Source organism: Martes martes (assembly GCF_963455335.1).
Source record: "Martes martes genome assembly, chromosome: 10".
Classification (NCBI taxonomy): domain Eukaryota; kingdom Metazoa; phylum Chordata; class Mammalia; order Carnivora; family Mustelidae; genus Martes; species Martes martes.
The window spans coordinates 77972366-77992836 of NC_137898.1; the positions used below are offsets into that span (position 1 = coordinate 77972366).

The 20471-nt window shown below is 41.3% G+C and overlaps 1 protein-coding gene across 1 annotated transcript; it reads left to right on the plus strand.

Moving 5' to 3' along the window:
• Positions 1-281: 281 nt before the first annotated feature.
• LOC308350916 (uncharacterized protein C11orf97) lies at positions 282-10934 on the plus strand (the record flags this gene model as incomplete). The annotated part of the gene is made up of 3 exons (XM_080816367.1): positions 282-426; positions 4775-4879; positions 10756-10934. 3 exons carry the CDS (start codon positions 282-284, stop codon positions 10932-10934), a joined length of 429 nt encoding a protein of 142 aa, XP_080672493.1.
• Positions 10935-20471: the final 9537 nt, after the last annotated feature.

The window sequence follows — 20471 nt, forward strand, 5'->3', positions numbered from 1 at the left end:
GAATCTCGATTTCCCTGCCCGGGAATAGGAAAGCTACCCCTGCCACGCTGGGGTGAGAAACAACCGTGAGATTTGGCTGTGTTGGTCGGGAGGTGATGGCAGCCCCGTAACTTCACCGCCGTCCTGGGCGCGGGATCCCTGCGGGAGGCGAGCGGAGAGCGTCTGGGGAAGCGAGGATCCGCGGTCGCTATGGCAACCGGCGACGCCGGGCGTTCCGAGGCAGCCGGCGGCGGAGCAGAGAAGGCCAGCGGGCCCCCGGCTTCGAGCAAGGACCCCGCGGCATGAGGCGGGAGGAAGCGGCGGTGGTGACCGCGGTGGCGGCGCCGGAGGCGGGCTGCGACGGGGAGCAGCCTCGGCAGCCCGCGGGGCTGGGGCGCGGGGAGCGCGGGGAGCCGGGCCGCGGCAGCGGCGGCGGCGGCGGCGGCGGCGGCGGCGGCGGCGGCGGCGGCGGCGGCGGCGGCGGCGGCGGCGGCGGCGGCGGCGGCGGCGGCGGGGTTGGCCCCCAGGACCCCTGCGGACAGTGTGAGTTCCCCTCCGCACAGTGTGAGTTCCCCTCCGGTCGCGCACTCTGCGCGCGGGGACGCAGGGCGCGTGGAACGCGGGAAAGGGGAACCGGGTGGGGCGATCCGGAGTGAGACTGGCTTAAGGGCTTGGAGGCAGGGGGCGGAGCTGCTGTTCCGGCCTTCGCGAAAGGCTACCTGAGCCCAGGTAGGCCTCCAGCCTGATGGAGTGGCATCGGCCTGGAGGGTATTGAAAGAAAAATGTGTGAGTGTAGTTATAAATATCTGTACTATATAAAATTTGAAATTTATATATAATAAAATATAAAATGTATAAACGTTTGTAATATGCATGTATATACAGACACACAGAGAGAGAAACACGTGGATCTTTTTTGCCAGTTCCTTCATTTTACAGACCAGGAAACTGAGATCGAGGCTGGTGGAAATGACTTGCCTAAAGGGACTCAGTCAGTGCTGGAGAAGTACTTAAAACGCTCACCTCACCTATCTGGGACTCTCAGTTCATCAATTATGATACCTGATGCCTGTAGAATCTCACAGTTACGGGCTACATGTTAACACACGGTTTCCTTCCTGCCAAACACACAAACGATGGTCAAGTGAGTGAAGGCAGTTCTGGTCCAGAGTCACAACCAAGATGGCGGAAGCTTGAGTCGGCTCCAGGCCTCGGTGCCCAGCCATACTGTGCCATGAATATATATTTCACAGTCTCCTGTGCTCTACGGGTTTTCAGGAAGGCCTAAGGAATGATGATGGGGAAAGTAATAAGTAGGACAAAGAGGAATGCCAGTAGTTTCTGGCTCTTCTTGATTGCCTCTCTAGAGACCCGCCTCAGCTTGCAGCAGGAGCTCGGCAGACCCCAGGGGGGAGGGGGACTGAAGTGGCTCAGTTCCTCTGCCTCACGGGGCCACACACCCTGCTCCCGGGACACCTCATTAAAGAGCTGCAGAACCAGTGTCTCCTAGAGAAAGGGCCTCCTCCCTCAGCATCTGTCCCAGTATGACCAGGATACTTCCTCATTCCTTTGGTTACCAACAGCATAGCAGAGGCCTTACCTAGAACAAGGAAATCCAGTATATTTACATATTCAGTATATTTAAGGGCATTCTTACTCTGACTTCAAATTCTGTCTGGGAATTTTCCCGTTAAAGATGCTGGAAATGAGAGGTTCTTTAGTCCTGTGGAGTCCTAAAGGTGGGAATGATCATTCACTTGTCAATTCATCAAATACTGAGTCCTCACTGCATGCCAGGCATTGGGCTAGTTGCAGAGTAGAGAGTGATGAATTAAGGCATGTGTCTAAACTTTGAGGACCTCAGAAAGTCAGGGGCATAAAGCACTGGTGCCTCATCCCCCCAGAGAACCTCCTTTTCCGGCCTCAGCCTGAGTACACACCCACACCCACATGAAGTACCCATTCGATGGTCAAATGTTTTTGACATCAGATAGTCTTCTGCCTCTCTGTAGCTTCTACTCCCTAATCAGATATGACCTGAAATATATACAGACGAAATGTGGTCCCTTCTCAGTAAAACATCCTTAAATTATATGAAGGTGGCTATTTGAACAGCCACCGAATTTTTCATAGCCTTCATGGTCATTTTTAAAATACTTTGTAGCACTCTCCCCATGCTGGCTAACCTCTTCCAACATTCTCCAGTTTATTAAATCACTGAATCCAGTATTCTAGGTGTGATCAGTTTAGGATAGTGTGCTGGGACTATAACCTCCCTTGATCTGAAATTTCTACTTCTATTAAATGGACCCAGAATCAATGAGCTGTTTTGGCAGGCACACTGTATTACAAATACATATAACAAAAGCAGTCTATATCATCCTTAGTTCCTCTTTCCCTTGTTGTCCAACTGAAAACATTTGATCCAGGCTTTTTCTCTTATTTATGCAGTAAATTTGTTTCATCCTAAATACAAGTCATTATATTTATCCCCATCAGTACCATTCTATGAATTTTAGCACTTCATCCCAGGTATAGAAGCAGCCCTTTGACTCCTGAGTTTGCCATTCAGCAAGTCTGTGCCATTCAGTGGGTAGGCAGTTCCTCCCTATACCTAAATTAGCAAACTAGGTGGTAGTTCCAACAGTTCTGAGGATTGTCTCTGGAAGTCCCTGATCTGTCATTCAGTATCCTCAGTGTGGGCATTCTGCCTCCCACAAATACACTTTATCAAATGCCTTGCTGAGATGCAGCTACACTGTGGCTACGACACCTTCCTAATCTGGCTAGTTTAGTAACTCGGGTTGGGGAGAGTTAGGTAGGCATGGCTTTTAATTTGTATGAGTAGTTTTGTGATTTCTGAGAGTTACTTGCTCAACTATAGAACAGGAATAATTATACATGCCCATAGAGTCATTTTGAGAAAGAGAAATAATAAATGTAATATGCTAATGATATATGTATAGTAGCATTCAATAAATTACAGCAGTTATTACCAGCTCTTAACAAAAGAAAGCAGTTTAGTCTGGAACAATATTGTTCTTAGTAGTTCTTAACACATAGTAATTACTGTTCCTCATTAGCTGTACTCACAAGCCATCTGTTGGCTAACCCACTCAAAATGTTGGTGAAGATCAACATAGGCTGCTATGTTAGAGTTTGTAGAAGTTTTTTCTTTTTTCCCTCTTCTCTCCCTACTTTTCTTGCCTTCCTTCCTCTCTCTCTTCCTTCCTTCTCTCCTTCCTTCCTTCCTCAATTCCATCCTTTCTTCTTTCCTTTTTGGAACGGGGAATATTTGCCTATACTAAGCTCTTTGCTGTTCCAATTTTTCTCAGTTCCTCAAAACCTTTAGTGATTTCCACTGTAAATTCTTGTAGCAGCAGGGCTGAAATTCGTCAAGAGACTGAACTCAGAGCAGGCGATTTCGTCTGTTCTACTGAACTATTACAGACTTTTCTTCCTTCTTAGCCATGTTTCTTAAACCCTTTTCTATCTTACGATCAAAGCTAACCCCCACCTTACATTCATATGACTCCTAAGTTTTGGGAAACAAAAATGAGAGGCAGAAAGTATCTAATTCTACCTTGTTCATGTCTGAGGGTGTGTTTGAGTCTTCATGACCAGGAGTGACCCAGGACCACAACCAGAGGCAGTGGTCTCTTACCCTGTTTGGGCCAGTCCATACACAAGTCAAATCTATCCACCTGTGTTCCTTATTGGTTAGTCTGGGAAAAATGAGCACATCTGAAATAGCTAACATGTTGGGTTGGTTAAGTTTTACATGGTTCCTTGCACTGAGCTTTTGAGTATTAAGATTAGAAATACTGGTTCCCTGACATTCACAAGGCTGCATTCACCAGATTCTGTCCTAGGACTCTGAGGAACTGATCAGAAAACATCCCTGCCTTATGGTATTTGTGTCTGATAAGGAAGACATATGTTCAAATAATAGTTACATAAATAAGGACATATAAAGCAAATGAAGCCATTTACAAATTGCAATAAATGAAAGAAAAGAGGAGAGTCCTATGCAAAAAAAGGATCCAGGAACATCTCAGGACTGTAGAGTCAGGGAAAGCGTCCCCAAAGAACTGAGCTTTAAGCCTGCACTTGAAATTTGAGTAGAAGTTACCCAGGCAAAAATATTAGGAGAAAGGCAGTTCAGGCTCAAAATAGAATGTACATAGGCTTTGGTGTGGGAAAGGACAGAAGGGCCAACGGTGGAGCAAGATATTGCTAAGGTACTCAGAACAAATAAACCCGTCCTCCACAGTAGCAGTGATGTCCTACAGGGCCAGGCTTAGAGGCTAGGAAAAAGTCATATGTCCATAAGCAATTCTCTCCTACAACTCACATTTACCTCTCAAAATGATGATTAAATAAGACTGAGGTTGTCCTGTGTTATGTAGCTGGATTGTAAGCTCCATGGGCACATCTGTCTTATTCATTGCTTGTCCTCTGCTTCTAGCCCAATGCCTGGTACTGAGTAGGTCTTTAATAAGGATTTATCGAATAAATGAGTTTTCTTGAAGCTAAGGAAGGAAACTCCCTGTATTTCTTCTTAACACCTAAAAGAGGGGCTGAAACCTAACCACAAAATTTCAGGAAATATGTGAAAGTATAGGTCCCAAAAGAACCAAAAAGGGATCTTTCCAAAATAGAGTCGCAGGGTGAATCAGCTGCTGTTTGTATGGAGGCGTGTATCTTTTTAAGAAATAATTATTCATGTAGTGTAATGGCTAGAAAGTTTGGCGTAATTTATGATAAATAACCAATTTTATTAATGTCTCTGCAGGGAAGAAATTCTTGTATTCTGAGCCACATAAGAGAATTAAGGAAGTACTAGAAGAAGAACTTTATATTAAAAGAGATGAATGCCACCTGAAAAGTCTACCTGCAGGTAGTCTCCGTGACAAATGAAGTGTATTTCTGAAATGAATATGAAATTACCTATTTAATGGTAGAGTGATTATTTATTACAAAACCATGACTATCAGAAGAAAAATGGATCCTTGGGAAGTTCTGGAGCTAATTTTATAATTATTTTGCCTGTGTCCAAATAAGCTTATATTTACCAAAAAAATTACCTAAGTATCAGTATCTACATTGCTGTCCCACATTTTTGGTGGAGTTCTTTCTATTTAATGAGAAGTAGAATTTTCTCCAAGAAAAGCACGGTAACATCTTCAATCTTTTTCAATATAAGTGTGACCAATAACAGTGGTTCCCAAAGTTTAGGTTTCATCAGAATTACCAGGGAACCTGTTCAAAGCAAGCTGCTGGGACCCATCTCTAGAATCCCTGGCTCAGTAATTCCTGAGTAGGGGGTCAGCAATTTGCATTTCTACCAAGTTTCCAGTAGGTTTTGGGGCTGATGGTCCAGGGACTCGATTTGAAGATCACTGACCCAGAAGAATCAAAGTCATTTACATAGGTCAAATCATCCAAGGATTTTACTGTATATACATATAGTTTATGGGTTATCTCTCTAGGCATTGATAGTTCATTTGAGAAAAGACATGCTCTAAAAGCCCAGAATCCCTCACAGGTTTTTTTTTTTTTTTAAATAGGCTCCACGTTGTGGAGCCCAATGCAGGACTTGAACTCACAACCCTGAGACCAAGACCCAAACTGAAGTCAAGACACTTAAAGGACTGAGCCACTATTGCCCTAGTGGTTAGAAAAAATTTTAAGTCTCATGCTATTCTACTCTGGGGTTACTTTCATTTATACACTTAAAAATTTTATAATTTGTATATCAGTTAGATAATGTATTATTCTTATTGGATGCATTTGATTGTGAGATAATCTAAGTGATTATAAAAATCCAAAAAATCCTTCATGTAAAATGGAAATGCTTGGACTGCGTTCTCATAACCTCCACCAGAGGTCGCACAGAGGTGCTCTTTTAGCCTAGAAAATCCTTCAAAGGGGAGAGTAGATTCTGTAAGGTTAAATTTTAAAGGGGCTTTATTTATGGAAAACAAGCTACTAATTTGTTTTTCTTTTTCTGTTCTTAAAAAAAATTAAAACGGCTGGACGCCCCGTGCGCTTGGCTACAACAGGAATCCAGCCTCTAGAGGGGGTACCATGCCTCCTGCTTACTCTCCGGGCATTGGCAGCTCTGGGCGAGCCACTGAACTTTCTATTGCAGGATTTTCTGTGACATCCTCCTTTAAATATATGCTGAGAGCTGGGGCTTCATATACGCTGAGAGCTGGGGCTTCTCTTTCTGGGGAACACAGCTTGTCACATACATGCAGAATTCTGCATAAAACTGTTAGGGACTCGTATGGCTCCGACGGCCTCTCTTCCTGGATGTTACGAGTAAGTACACTAGACCCATTGTCTCCACTTCACCACTTCTTGTTTACTCCTTCACCCATTCAAATAGGCTTTGGTTTCCATGAGCCTGTTCTTTTCCATGAAACTGTTCTTTTCCAGACAGTGAATAACCTTCTCTTGAAGGTCAAATCCAATGATCTTGAAAGTCTAATACAATCCAGAAACTCATCAAACTCAACTTCTCTGTATCCTCTGACGTAATTGTTTAATCCTTCCCTTTGGGAACACTTTAGCCTGGAGGTCATCATGGTTCAGTCTCCTGGTTTTGCTGGTACAACTCCCCATCGTCTTTGCCGGCTCTCCCTCCTCCTCTAAACTTTGCGAAGCTCAGTCACAGGCCCTTCTCTCCATCTGTATTCACTCCCTGAGTGATCACATCTAGTCCTGTGTGCTAATGACTCTAAAATTTCTATTTCTAGCCTCTGCTTTCCCTGTCGAATCCCAAAAGCCTGTTTAACTCCCCACCTGTGTGTCTACTAGGTCTCTTGCACTGAACATGTCCAGAATGGAACTCTTACTCTATACCACTCTTCAACAGCTTTTCCTCATCTCAGGAAATGGCATCACCATTCACTCTGTTGCTTACACCAAACACTTGCAAGTCAAATCTTCACACTTCATATCCAGTCCTCAGCTCATCTTGTTGAATCTGAATGGAAATACGTTGCAAAGCTGCCCAACTGAATCCTTGTCCAAGCCGCCATCATCTCTTACAAGCTAGGCAGTAGCATCCTCCAGCACCTTCTACTGCTGTCCCCACAGTGCATTCTCTGCAGATAACCCAAAGGGATCTCTTACAACATAAGTCATCGTCCACCACCTCCATGTTCAAGACCCTCCGATGGCTCCTTATGATTCTTAGGCTGGATTTCAGGCCCCTTGTATGGTCTGCTCACCTTTCTGAACTCAGCTCCCACACTTTCCCACTTCACTTTAGCCATACAGCTTTCCTTGATGTTCTGGAACACGCCAAACCCATTTTCACCTCAGAAACTTTCCACTTCCCCTAGACCACCAATTGTCTTTTTCCCTGTTCCTTCAAGTTTCAGCTGAAATGTCACCTTCTCAGAAGTAACCTCTCTACCAGGTTAAAGTAGAAACTACCTACTCTCTCAATTACTCTCTAATCTTTTATACAACTTTCTTCTTTCTGCCTTTTTTTTTTTATCACCTTCTAAAGTTACATATGTGTCTGTATATTCTTTATGGACTATCTGTCCCACAAGAACATAAGCTGTATGAGGACAGGGTCTTTATTTTGCTTACTACAAATCCTCATGAAAGCCGTGTGATATAGGTATTATGACAACCCCTCCCCCTTTTTACAGATGAGTAACTGAGATTTTGAGAGGTTTCTACTGTCCAAGGTTATGCATTAAGTAAGTGGCAAAACCAGATTCCAAACAGGTCTGATCTCAAATTCCATTGGCTTTTTACCCACTATAGTGTTTCTAGTGATGTATTTTGACCAGATCCCATGGTCCTGTTCTGCCCTTGGCTGGCCTGAGATTTCTGCACTACTTGACATAATTGATGGTTCTCTCCTTAAACCGTGTTTTTTCCTCAAATTCCTTGACACTGCAATGTCCTTATTCTTCTCTTCCCTGGATATTTCTTCTTATTCTCCTTTGAGAAATTTGTTTCACTCACCCTCATCCCCAAATATTCATGTTTCCCGTGGTGTTGCCCACAGTCTTCTAATCTTGTTCCACTGGCTCTCCCTGGATCATCTTGGCTATTCCCATTGTTTCTACCACTACCTCACTGTGATGTGTCCCTGTTGAAGTCTGTGTGTCCAGGCTCAGCTTCCCTTACTGCATGTCCCATAAGTACTCAAGATCAGCATGACCAAAATGAAACTCACACCTCTCCTCAACTTACTCCTTCCTGTATATCACCCATCCAAATGCATGACATGGCATGATGGCCAAGTCCAAAACCAGAGAGCCATCCTCCATACCCACTCCAGATCCCCATGACTTGTATTTAATTAGGCTGTTGGGGGTATCTTAGTTTGGTTCAGGATCCCAAATAGTTGACCCCTGTACCAGGCTCATCTTGCAAACATATAGATATATTTATTTGTTCTGCATTTTATTTTTTAAATAAAGGAACCAGTTGTCAACATTTTAAAAAATGAGGACTTTTTACAAACGAATCTAGATTTCTAGATTACCTTGGGTGAAGATGGAGAGGAGGCAGAGAAAGAAAGATTGACAGCCAAATTGTCATTCACACATGGCAGCAGGGACTGGAGTTGGCTTACACTGCCCTGGCTGGCTGCCCATTCTGTTACCCATCTGCATGAAGGTCCCCAGCCAGGTGGGGCATATCACAAACTATGCTTACACAGAAGATTCTGAGCTTCTGGAAGGGATTTAATTCCATTCTCTTAGCTTCTCTCTCGTCCTGCCGCCCTTTCCTTTTCAGGTTGTGCCAACACTGTGCCAACAGTGTGCCAACACTGTGGCCTCCCTGGCTGGCCTTCCTTCTTTGTCTTTCTTCTTCCTCCTGAAATGTGCATGTTCAGAGGGAGTTGGCTTTCTCTTTTAGAAAAAAAAAAAAAAGGTGTTTCTAAGGACATTTGTTCTTCTTTCTAGACCTCTTTTTCCTGTAACTTCTTCACCCTAACATCATATGAAATCAAAGTAGCGCTGTTTTTTCTAGCAGCCTCTATTCCTGAGTACAGTAAATACTTATCCATAACTACATTTTGCTTTTATTTTTTTCACCCGTTTCTGAGCATCTGCATTTACATTTGAGGTATTTTCCCTATTAAGTTGTAAACTTCCAGGTACTCCTGGATCCCAGCTTGCATCAGAAAGCACACAACTTGATTAGATTAGTATAATTTTTCTATCTAATTTAATGTGGTTTTTCTACATAGTTCTGCCTCCTGAACTTGAACTGTTTTCCATTTGCCAGAACATCTCTCAATGTGGAACAAATCTAAATCCACTTCTTTGGCTTCTTACTGGGAGGTATACACAGGAGGCATTCATAAACATCCATGGACTCCTAAATCTGAGAGTCTCTCTCATCGAGAGGCTGGAGAGCAGCTCTTTCGTGTCTCTAGACAGGATAGAAGAGGAGGAAACTGGCTGGAAGGGTGGGGAAAGATTTGGGTTAGATACAAGGAACAGCTTAAACTTTGTAAGGTTTTGACAGAAGGAGATTGTGGAGTCTTCCTTGAAGGTCTTTGAGGGTGGAGGAAGAAACGAGCTTGGCCAGATACCTTCAGCTACTTCATTCAGGAGTGGGGAGGGAGAGGCAAGTATTGTCATTCCATGTGGTGAATCAGCTCATCGAAACAGAATCTGAGTCCATGCTTGGGACAGGAAAATCACTGTCCTTGTAAAAATAATAGCTACCATTTACTGAGTGCAAAGCACTGCAAATCCATTTCATCCAAATCCTGTAATAATTCTTCGAGCTAGATATTATCCCCATTTCAAAGCTGAGGAAACAGAGACATGTTGGGTTCAGTAACTTATCCAAAGCCATACTACTGGCAGGTGGTGAAGCAAAAATGGAAACCCAGATCCCTTCTAAACCCAAACACCGTGCCCCTAATCACTACAGGGTCTGGAATCCTTTAGGGAAGAATCAGATGTTAGCGTGGATATCAGCAGGCAGCTTTGGATCTGTGGACATTATTTGGGCATTACAATTTGCAGCTTCAGAAATGGTAAAAACAACATATTTAACTAACTTGAATAACCTTGCTTGAGCTGGGTCACTGTTTTTTACAAGACAGATTTTCACCAGAGGCTTGTTGACTGACTCTCAAGTGCTTTTAAGACATGGAGGACACTTCGGTGCAAATCAGATCACTAAGACAGTACTTACTAAATGGCATCAGGAGTTAAGACAACGATTTGCTTTGTATCAATGAGTAGACATTGCGTCTGGAGTATTAGTCTATGGTGTTTCCAGTGAGCTTGTTGTTTTCATTCAAGGGGCGATTAAGTAGCATTTAGGTCAATCTTTTAGAAGATTGTTGAAAGTATTTGCTAAATTAATATGGTAACTTTGGGCTATATTATCTTTGGAAATATTTGTATTTGGATGAACTAAATCAGAATCAGATAGGGCTGACCCCATGAAGTGTCTGTATTAACTAGTTTATTTCCAATCCTTTTGTGTGTCAGTGTATGTGTTTCTATATTGACTTTTCACCTCTGTCTTCAGGGGCCAGCTAAGTGATCTAATAGCACTGTAGAGGTTTAACTGCCTATGGGAATAATTGAACGAACTGGAATAAGAGATGAAACAAATGCTAAAGACCTTGGGTAGTTTGATTAATCAAACAAAATTAAGCTCCAACCAAATGACTGCAAAGATAATCACCGAGTAAATACTTTTAAAAGATGTTGTACTAAAAAGCAACCCAGCTAATAATTGTCATCTTGCTTCTGAAAATATTGACAGTGGCCCTGGAAGGGATTTGGAGCATTAAAAGGAATCTCCCGGTGGGAGGCTTGAAGCTGGGACCGCCGAGCAGAAACAGTTTGCTGCCGCAAGCCAAGTACTATTCAAGGCACGGAGGGCTGAGAAGTAAGATCCTGATACTCTTGACTTCTGCTGAAAGCCCCAAGTGTGCTGATTAGCTCACAGCTCAGTGGTGGATGCTTTATTTCAAGGTTTCAATCAAGATGCAATCTTTTTTTTTTTTTTTTAAGATTTTATTTATTTCTTTGACAGAGAGAGACACAGTGAGAGAGGGAACACAAGCAGGGGGAGTGGGATAGGAAGAAGCTGGCTTCCCACTGAGCAGGCAGACCAAAGCAGAACTCGATCCCAGGACCCTGGGATCATGACCTGAGCCGAACGCAGATGCTTAAAGACTGAGCTGCCGAGGCACACCCCCACCTTTTTTTTTTTTTTTAAGATTTTATTTATTTATTTGAGAGAGAGCACAGACAGAGAGGGAGAAGCAGACTCCCCACTGAGCAGAGAACCTGACTCGAGGCTTGATCCCAAGACCCTGAGATCATGACCTGAGATGAAGGCAGAGCCTTAACTGACAGAGCCCCCAAGGCACCCTGAAATGCAATCTTGTTTTGATTTGCTTCTCCTGAGTTACTTTTGGCTTAGCAACACTACCCCTTATGGAACTTAAACAGTTAATAGTTAAGCTGGGCAAATTCCCCCATGGATACAATAGAAGTTCATACTCTTGAGTTACACTTGACTCTTTACTTTTTATGCATGGAAGACTTTCTGGCACACAGCCAGCCTGGGTGGGGAGGAATCTTGCACTGTCCCTTTTTTTCCAGATCTTTGCTTCCCGGTGGAAATGAGGAAAGGGAGATGAGGAAATTAAGGAAGAATCAGGCAACTACTTTGCCTGGCTCCCTGAGTTTCTCCCTATTTGACGTAAAGGCCACCCAGCTGGGCCCAATTCACTGGTCCTCACAGACATAAAGGTTGGAACAAAATATTACTTACTCCTCACTGTCATAACCAGTGTCTGCCTGGAAATTGGTGCTAGAATGTGGAGAACGTGGGGGTCTTGGCATGGAAACACCAGCAGTGTCCAGATACCCTAGGGACCTGAAATAGGGTATATGAATCCTAAAAGTAGTTCTGCAATTGGGAGGTCACCCTAGGATGAGAAGAGAGAAGTGGGTAAATGCCACGGTTGGGTAATTTCACCCAAGAAATGCCTTGTAATAGCAAATGCTATATCACACTTATTTTTCTAGATTCTTCATGTATAACCATCACTTTAATCTTTATAAGAATCACATGAAACAGGTAGAATTCAGTTTTTTAGATTAGGAAATGGAGGCACAGCAAGGCTGAATAATTGACTGAGAGTCACTCAGCCCATGAGTGGACCTTCCGAGATCGGAACACAGCCAGCCAGTCTCCAGTGGCTTTTAACCACTGATATGATTGCCTCTATGAGTTGGGGGGTCTGTTGAACCTAGAGTGGGGTGAGGGCACAGAAAAAGTGGCACAAAGGAGAAGGGTCTCCTGGGAGGCAGCCTCTAAGATCTGAATTCAGTAGGGAGAAAATATAGTCACTGAGAGACTGAGTCACATGGTGAAAGAAAGAAAAAAATAATAAAATAAAACTTGTTACCAGAGGGATTCATGTAGCAAAAAGGAACCAGTATGGAGATTTGGGGTCTACGATAAAGTAGTAGAAGCCACCATTTACCATGTGCCACGCACAATGGTCAGTGTTTTATGTAGCTATGTAATTCACATGATTGCATAAGATGGGAGTTTTAATCTCCATTTTCCCAGTGAGGAAACTGAGGCACAGAAACATTACATTACTCAAGATCCTGTGTCTAGGAGGTGGTGAGGGCAGAACAACAAACCTGTGTCCCGCTGGCTTCTGAGATGATTTTCTTAACTTCCAGTAACTTCTAGTCACTGGACAACAAGGGCGGAACCAGTGGGGGTGGTAGTTAAACCCACACAAAGACCGGGGCTGAGGGGACGTGGGGTTAGAATGATCCTGGGAGACGACTAAACTCAAAATCCACAAAGAGAGCAGTGTCCTGAAGTAATGGTTGATTCAGCTCAAGTCTGGGCCTCTTGCCCATTGGGGGCTGTTTATTTCAACTTTCCACCCAATTTGTCAGGTTCTAATTATAGTGTGTAAATCTATCAATCCAGGAAAACTCCCAAAGCTATTTATTTTTAAAATGAATGATTTTCTAATGCCATATTATAAAACTGGTTTGAAGAACAAATTACCTTCATGTGAAGACATTAAAGTCCAATAGATGACCCAATTCATCAGGTGGGGACATACGATTTTTTAAAAATGCGTGTTTGACTTTGACCATCATTGCATTATTTTCACCCATACAGTGTAGGAGAGACTTGTTCATTGCTCCCACTCATTTTTACTCACCCACAGTACCTTCTTAACGGCCTCCAGGCCTCTATCTATAGCCCATGTCAAGCACTACAGTGATCACGTTATAAACTTTTTTTTTTGAGAGAGAGAGAACATCTGCGTGTGAGTGGTGGGGGCTAGGGAGAGGGGGAGAGAGAATTTTAAGCAGACTCCACACCCAGCATGGGGCTGACACAGGGCTTGATCTCACGACCCTGAGATCATGACCTGAGCTGAAATCAAGAGTGGGACGCTTAACCGACTGAGCCACCCAGGTGCCCCAACAGTGATCATGTTATAATATATAACTGCTATAGTTATATATCTTAGCTTCATATCTGTTAGTTATCAGCTGCATTTTGCTGTATGAACTCCTACCATCTGCTATACCAATCACAACTGATCAACCTACATGAATCAGACTGATAACGAAGAATTAGACTTCTTTCATTATCAATAAAAAAGGTAGATGAGAGGCACAGAAAAATCGTAGATGAATACATTCCACAGAGAATTTTACAACATTGATCAGCAGTAATTCATATACGGTCGGAAACTCCAGGAAAGCATGAACTGTGTCTCTTTCACTAACCACCATGAACCTACTAGCATGGTGCCTGGCCCAGCAGTACTCAGCCACTTTTTGTTGTGAGAATGACCAATGAATGATGAACCAGGAAGCGTATGTTGGATGCCTACTATAGGTTCAGAATTGTCTTGCTGCTGACCCACATAAATCTCTCCCTCCCCAAAAGTATAAGGCTTTCCCTACCTGAGTCTGCTAAATGAAACAGAATGTAAAGAATAGAAGGAAAAGCAATGAACCTATTGATTTTAGTGTGTCAATCATGAAAAGTTGTATATATTGTACTGCACCTTAGAACCGATACTTTCAAAGACAGGTTTTCCATGGATTACCATAGTTCCAGGAACTTCTCCTATAAGATATACTTCCTTTAGATAACTCAGCCAGTCCTCAGGCCATCTTTTTCCTATTCACTTGAGCTTTTTTTTTCTCTTTGTCATGAATAGCATGGTCATTGTAGTTATGACTCTTCCGACATTTAAGACACATTATTTAAAATTTAAATTTTAAATAATTTAAAATTTAGAAAATACATTTAAATAAATTTTAAATGAATAATTTTAAATGAATAATTTTAAATAATTTAAAATTTAGAATCATAATCATCTAATTTTAGTTCTAAAACATGTTTCTCTTAGAAACTGTGAAGCAGCCACTGTCTTCATCATACTAATAAGTTTTATTTCTTTCCTTCTGTCATCTGCTTCTTGTTCTGTGGCATATAATACAACAACTAAAGAAGTTGTCTAGCCCAGTATTTCTCAAGCTTTTATGTGTCTATAAATGACATGGTATCTTATGAAAATTCAGATTCTGATACAGTAGGTGTCGGGTAGGGTCCAGGGTTTTGTATTTTTTTTAAGCTTTATTTACTTATTTGAGAGAGCACGTGCACATACACATGTATACAAGTGGGGGAAGTTCGGAGGGCAAGGGAGAGGGAGACTCTCAAGCAGCCTCCCTGCTAAATGTGGAGCCTGATACAGGACTCGATCTTACAATCCACAAGATCAGGACCTGAGCTGAAATCAAGAGCTGGATGCTTAACTGACTGAGCCACCCAGGAGCCCCTAGGATTCTATATTTCCAACCAGCTCCCAGGTGATGCCAATGCTACTGGTCGGGACACTGTACTCTGAGCAATGAGGGTCTGGAAGACTGAGCAGTGGGTTCTTCAGTTACCTGGATCACATGGGTGTGGCTTTTATATTCTGCTCTACCAGATGAAGTGCTGTTGGGAACATTAAGTCAAATTTAGACTAAAATGGGATTGGGATTAAAGAGCATTTCACCAAAGTAAAAATTTACTAATTTGTTCACTGTTTTCTTTACTCTAGGATAAGATGAATACATTTTTTCCATCAAGAAGACACTTCCTCCACCTGATGTCTGAAAAACAGCGAACCCAAGCTTGTTTCACAGTTTAAGATGTATAAAAAAATGTATATTCTTATTGTTGGTAATTAATTCTGATCTATAAATTAATCCAAGGCAAGGAAAGACTAGTGGCAAAATTTGCTAAGCACCTGGAAACAATGAAGAAGAATATTATATTTACCTTTAGTTGGCACATTTGAAATACACTGGGTTTCTAGTTAGGTTATTTTATTAAATATGTGAAACATGATAAAAATGAAGGCATGTTTATTGAGTCTTTACTTGAAGGTAAGCATCATAAACCTTAACCCTTCACTATAGTATAATTATGCTCATCCATTGAAAAAACAAAACAAAACAGAGGCGCCTGGCTGGCTTAGTTGGTAGAGCATTCAACTCTTGCTCTCGGGGTTGTGAGTTCGAGTTCAAAGTTGTGTGGGGAGCCTACTTAATTAAAACAATAACAGTTTATTTATAAATGTATTTATTTATAAATAAATTAGTAAAAGAAAAATGTGGATGAAAAGTCTCTAACTCAGAGACAACCATTTCAATGCTAGTTTTGGTAGAGCTCATCATTTCTCTAGAATCTGTCCACTGAATAGTAGGGAGCCAGGAAATTCATGGAGATCTAAAAAAGGATTTTACTAATACTATGGAGCTAAAAAGAGGTTAAAAGAAGAGGGGAAAAATTCTCCCCTACCCCTTGTCAAAAGTAATATATGTGCAAGTATAGAAAAGCTGGAAAACAAAGAAATGTAAAGAGAAAAATATCTAGAATTTAATTCCCAGAAACAACCACTGATAACACATTGATGTTTTTATTCTTTTTTCCTGTGCATGTTTTATTTTACATGTTTGAAATCACTCTGTGTAATATATACATTTATTATTCCTCTTAAGGTAACATCATACAAGTTCCCATTCATTAAAATAGAACTTTTTGGGGGGGGGGTTGGAGTAGAGTTGGTACACAATGTTACATTAGTTTCAGGTGTACAGAATAGTGATTGGACAACTCTATACATTATGCTATGCTCACTACAAATGTAGCTACCATCTGGCACCATGCAACAGTGTTACAATACCACTGGCTATATTTTCTATGCTGTACCTTTCACCCTGTTACTTATTTATTCCATAACTAGAAGCCTCTACCTCCCATTCCCCTTCACCCATTTTGCCCATCCTCCCCTCCGGCAACCACTTGTTTGTTCTCTGTATTTACAGGTTTATTTTTGCTTTGTTTATTTCTTTTTTATATTCCACATGTAAGTGAAATCATACAGTATTTGTCTTCTCTAATTTATTTTACTTAACATAATATCCTCTAGGTCCATCTCTGTTGTCACAATGACAAGATCTCATTCTTTTTTGTGACCGAGTAATATTTCATTGTATATATACACACCGCATCTTCTTTATCCATTCATCTGTCAATGGACGCTTAGGTTGCTTCTATATCTTGGTTATTGTAAATAATTCTGCAATATACAAGGAGTGCATAGATCTTTTCAAATTAGTGTTTTCTAAAATATAACTTTATATAATTACATTTAAAAATCATAGGTCCTAAATTTTTGTGTCTATGACTCTATTGTTTGGACATTTGGGTTTTTTCAGTTTTTCATTTTATACATAACTGTTGTAATAGTTATTCATGTCCCCTTAAATTTTTTTTCCCCCTTTATCCTGATTTTATACCTTTCATTTTCCTTCCTTTCTAGGCTAAGTTCATCTTAAAACTTCTTTCAGTTCTCATTTCTCAAGTTCATTTCTCAGTTTTAATGTAATAAATCAAGTCAAGTCAACAAAGATTTGTTGACTAGGTATGTCCCTTCCCTACTTAAAAATATTTACACTGTGAAATAGTCAATAATCTCTTAAGTCAAGATCCCAACTTTTCCAGATTTAATATAAAAATTTCCAGTTAGTAAATGCACAGTAGAAGAGATCCTACATGTCAACCAATTCCAGCCACCACCATGTTTACAGAACTCTCTCACCACCAGCTACTTAAAAAATGGTGCTGTGGGCCAGTGGCTAAAATCAGACAGACTACATTTTAAATTAGTCAAGAAATACAACATTCCAAATCACCTGGCATTGGGTAAAGCCTTCACTATTCTTATAAATCTAAAATCTCGAACCTCTAAAAATTCTTGCTATCACCTTTTTTGCATGTTTATTAGGATACCACACCAAAGGTATAGTGGGTAGGGAGTACAACTTTTTTTCATCTGTTGAAATGACGTCTTGTTTGCACTTGAACTCCGAGTGTGGCTTTCAAACTCATACACAGGGATTTCCTTCCTCATTTCCACTCTACTTCTAACCAATAAACAAACTCACCCTTGTTTATCCCCCTCGCAGCCTGGTGCTCTGTTTGAGCCCCCACTTCCTGATCAGCTGCTGACCAACAAGGACTGGTCACGTGGCTCAGTTTCCTTGCTAGGGTTTCTATCCTTATTCTACTTTGGGGCCCTGATTCTTTTGGTGGTTAAATTCTGTTCTTCATTGCACCAATATACATCTTCCCAAATGGATTCCTGTACAGGGTTTTTCATGCCAGCATTATGTATAACAGTGAATAATTGAGACCATCTAAATGCCAAATATGGGGATGTTTTAAAAAATTATTATATGAGGGCTGCCTGAGTGGCTCAGTTGGTTAAGCATCTGCCTTTGGTTCAGGTTACAGTCTTGGGGTGCTGGGATCATCAGGAGTCCATTTCTCCATCTCCCTTCGCCCCTCCCCCTGCTTGCACACACTCTCTCTTTCTCTCAAATAAAATCTTTAAAAAAATAAAAAATTATAAAAAATGATTTTATGATACAGCTTTTGTTTTAATTTAAGCATTTTATTAAAATAAAAACTCTTTGAAAACCCTAGTTAAAAGGACACTTTTTCAAAGTGATAAAAATTTATAGCCATCTTAAATCAATAGCCATTTTAATACTTTTCTTCAAGATTTTCTCTTTAGGTAATCTCTACACCAATATGGGGTTCGAATGTACAACCTTGAGATCAAGTCGTGTGCTCCAACTGAGCCAGCCAGGCGCCCCATTTTAATACTTGATGATATACTAGAAGTGTTCCTTCTAAGGTCAGAAATTTAAAAAAAAAAAAAATTCTTTTTTCCTAGAGATGTTTGCAGCTTGTTCACTTTTAGTTTTCATTTTATATGCTTCTGGCCCAAGAAGTCCTTGAATTTTCTAAGTTCAGGCTGAGGAAGTTTCTGTAGGATAACTGGATGTCATAGGACTTGCATTCCACTTCCTAATTTAGCCAAGGAGTCACAGCAAAAGTATCTGGGAGCCACACAGATGATAAGATTAGAAGTAGAAAATAAAAAGCCAAAATGATTGGGAAAACTATTAGTTGCCCAAGATGGGACAACATTTTTTTTGGAAAGACAGCATTTTCGTCTTACTTTTAAAGAAATGTATCCACTGGTTTCTCTTATTAACATATTACTTGTTTTACAACTAAAATATTTGTAAAGATAAAAATTATGCAGTAAGAAGGGTTTATTGTTGTTGTTGTTTGATAACCAGACTATCACATTATAAGTATCTTAGAGCCTTCTGTTGGGGGGGGGGGTTGGGGTCTATCAGGCAGATGACCTCGCTGGTACTGATCAAGTAATTCTTGATCGAGTGGCTGCAGGTCACATTCCTGGGAGAGGCAGACACTGCAATGAGGTTCGATGTGAAGTCTTGGTTTGCTGATGTGGGGCTCAGACACAAGTGACTCCATGTTGGGCTTGTTGCGGTTTGTTTTTAACAATTTTAACACCACACAAGTACAACTGAGGCCTCCTGTGCCACCCAGTGTGACATAACATGAAGCATACAGCCTTTGAGGAATATCCTTATCAAAAGAGTGGAGTGTACTGAAGCCACAGGTAACTTCGTTTCATAGGAAGTGTGGAGATGGGGAACAAGTTAAATGACACCACAGGGAGGCAAAGGCAAGTCCAGAATGTGCAACACAGCACAGAACAGCTGACCCAGTTTCTGTGCAAGTCAATTAATTATGCAGGTTTACACGACGTGGGGGACTACTTGAGATAAAGAGAGACTGAACAGATCCAACAACAAAATGTAATGTTCAGACCTTGTTTACATAACTGATTCAAACAATGCCTGCTAAAAAAGATAACTTGGAGACAACTGAGAAAATTTTAACTTTAATTTTAAACATTTAATTTAAAAAACTGGACTGTTTTAGAAAGAGTTTAAAAAAATTTTTGTCACATTTGTAGTCTGATAATAGCATTGTGGTTATGTAAGAGAATCTCTATATATTTTTAAGATGAATGCTGAATTATATAGGAGTAAACTGACATAACTTAGAGGATTTACTTTAAAACAAATCAGAAATAAAAGCAAGGGGGTTACAAGAAGCACATCTGGGAGATCTTAACAATTGTTGAATCTTGAAGGGAATTGGGGGTTCACCCTCTTATTTCTACTTTTTGTATGTTTAAAGTTTTTCATAATAAGTTCTTTTCAGGTATTTACTTTAGATAGAAGGAAAGATTTATTCATGGAGATAATAGGAGGATGTTCCTTCCTTGGTAGTCTTTATTTACTGAAAAACAAAGCAGGGACGCCTGGGTGGCTCCGTTAGTTAAGTATCTGCCTTCAGCTCAAGTCATGATCCCAGGGTCTGGGGATTGAGTCCCACATCAGGCTCCCTGCTCAGTGGGGAGCCTGCTTCTCCCTCTGCCTGCTCTGCCTGCTGCTCCCCCTGCTTGTGCTCTCTCTCTGACAAATAAATGAATAAAATCTTAAAAACAAAAAACAAAAAACAAAGCAAACATAGGCGTTAGACCCCCTCTCTAGAACTGTTCAGTTCATAAAGATGTTCCTTCCTCCAAGAACTGCCCACCACCCCATCCCTAATTCTCTGCCACCCCCAACCCAATCCACTGACCACCACCACTCAGGGTTCTGTTCTAGGCCACAGCTAATTTCACCAGGGCAGACAAAGCCCAAGATGTCCCAATTGGATTCTTGCTGCCAAAGATTTAAAATTCAAAATCTGCCCATCAGACTCTGCTGCTAGAAAATTCTGGAACTATGGAATACTGTATTCTACCAAGAGATGTGGAGAAATACAGAAGGCTGATCTAGGAGGGTGCAAGTAGGGATGTGAAGATGAAAATGAAGCAGGTACAGCACTCCAACAGAGTTCCTTGCCCAGAGGGTTAGCTGCAGTCCTCCTCTTGGGCTCTAGGAGACCCACTTCTCATGTGATAGTAAATTATGTCCAAGTGAGCACTCTCTCCTGGGCCGGCCTTGGGTAGAGATGCC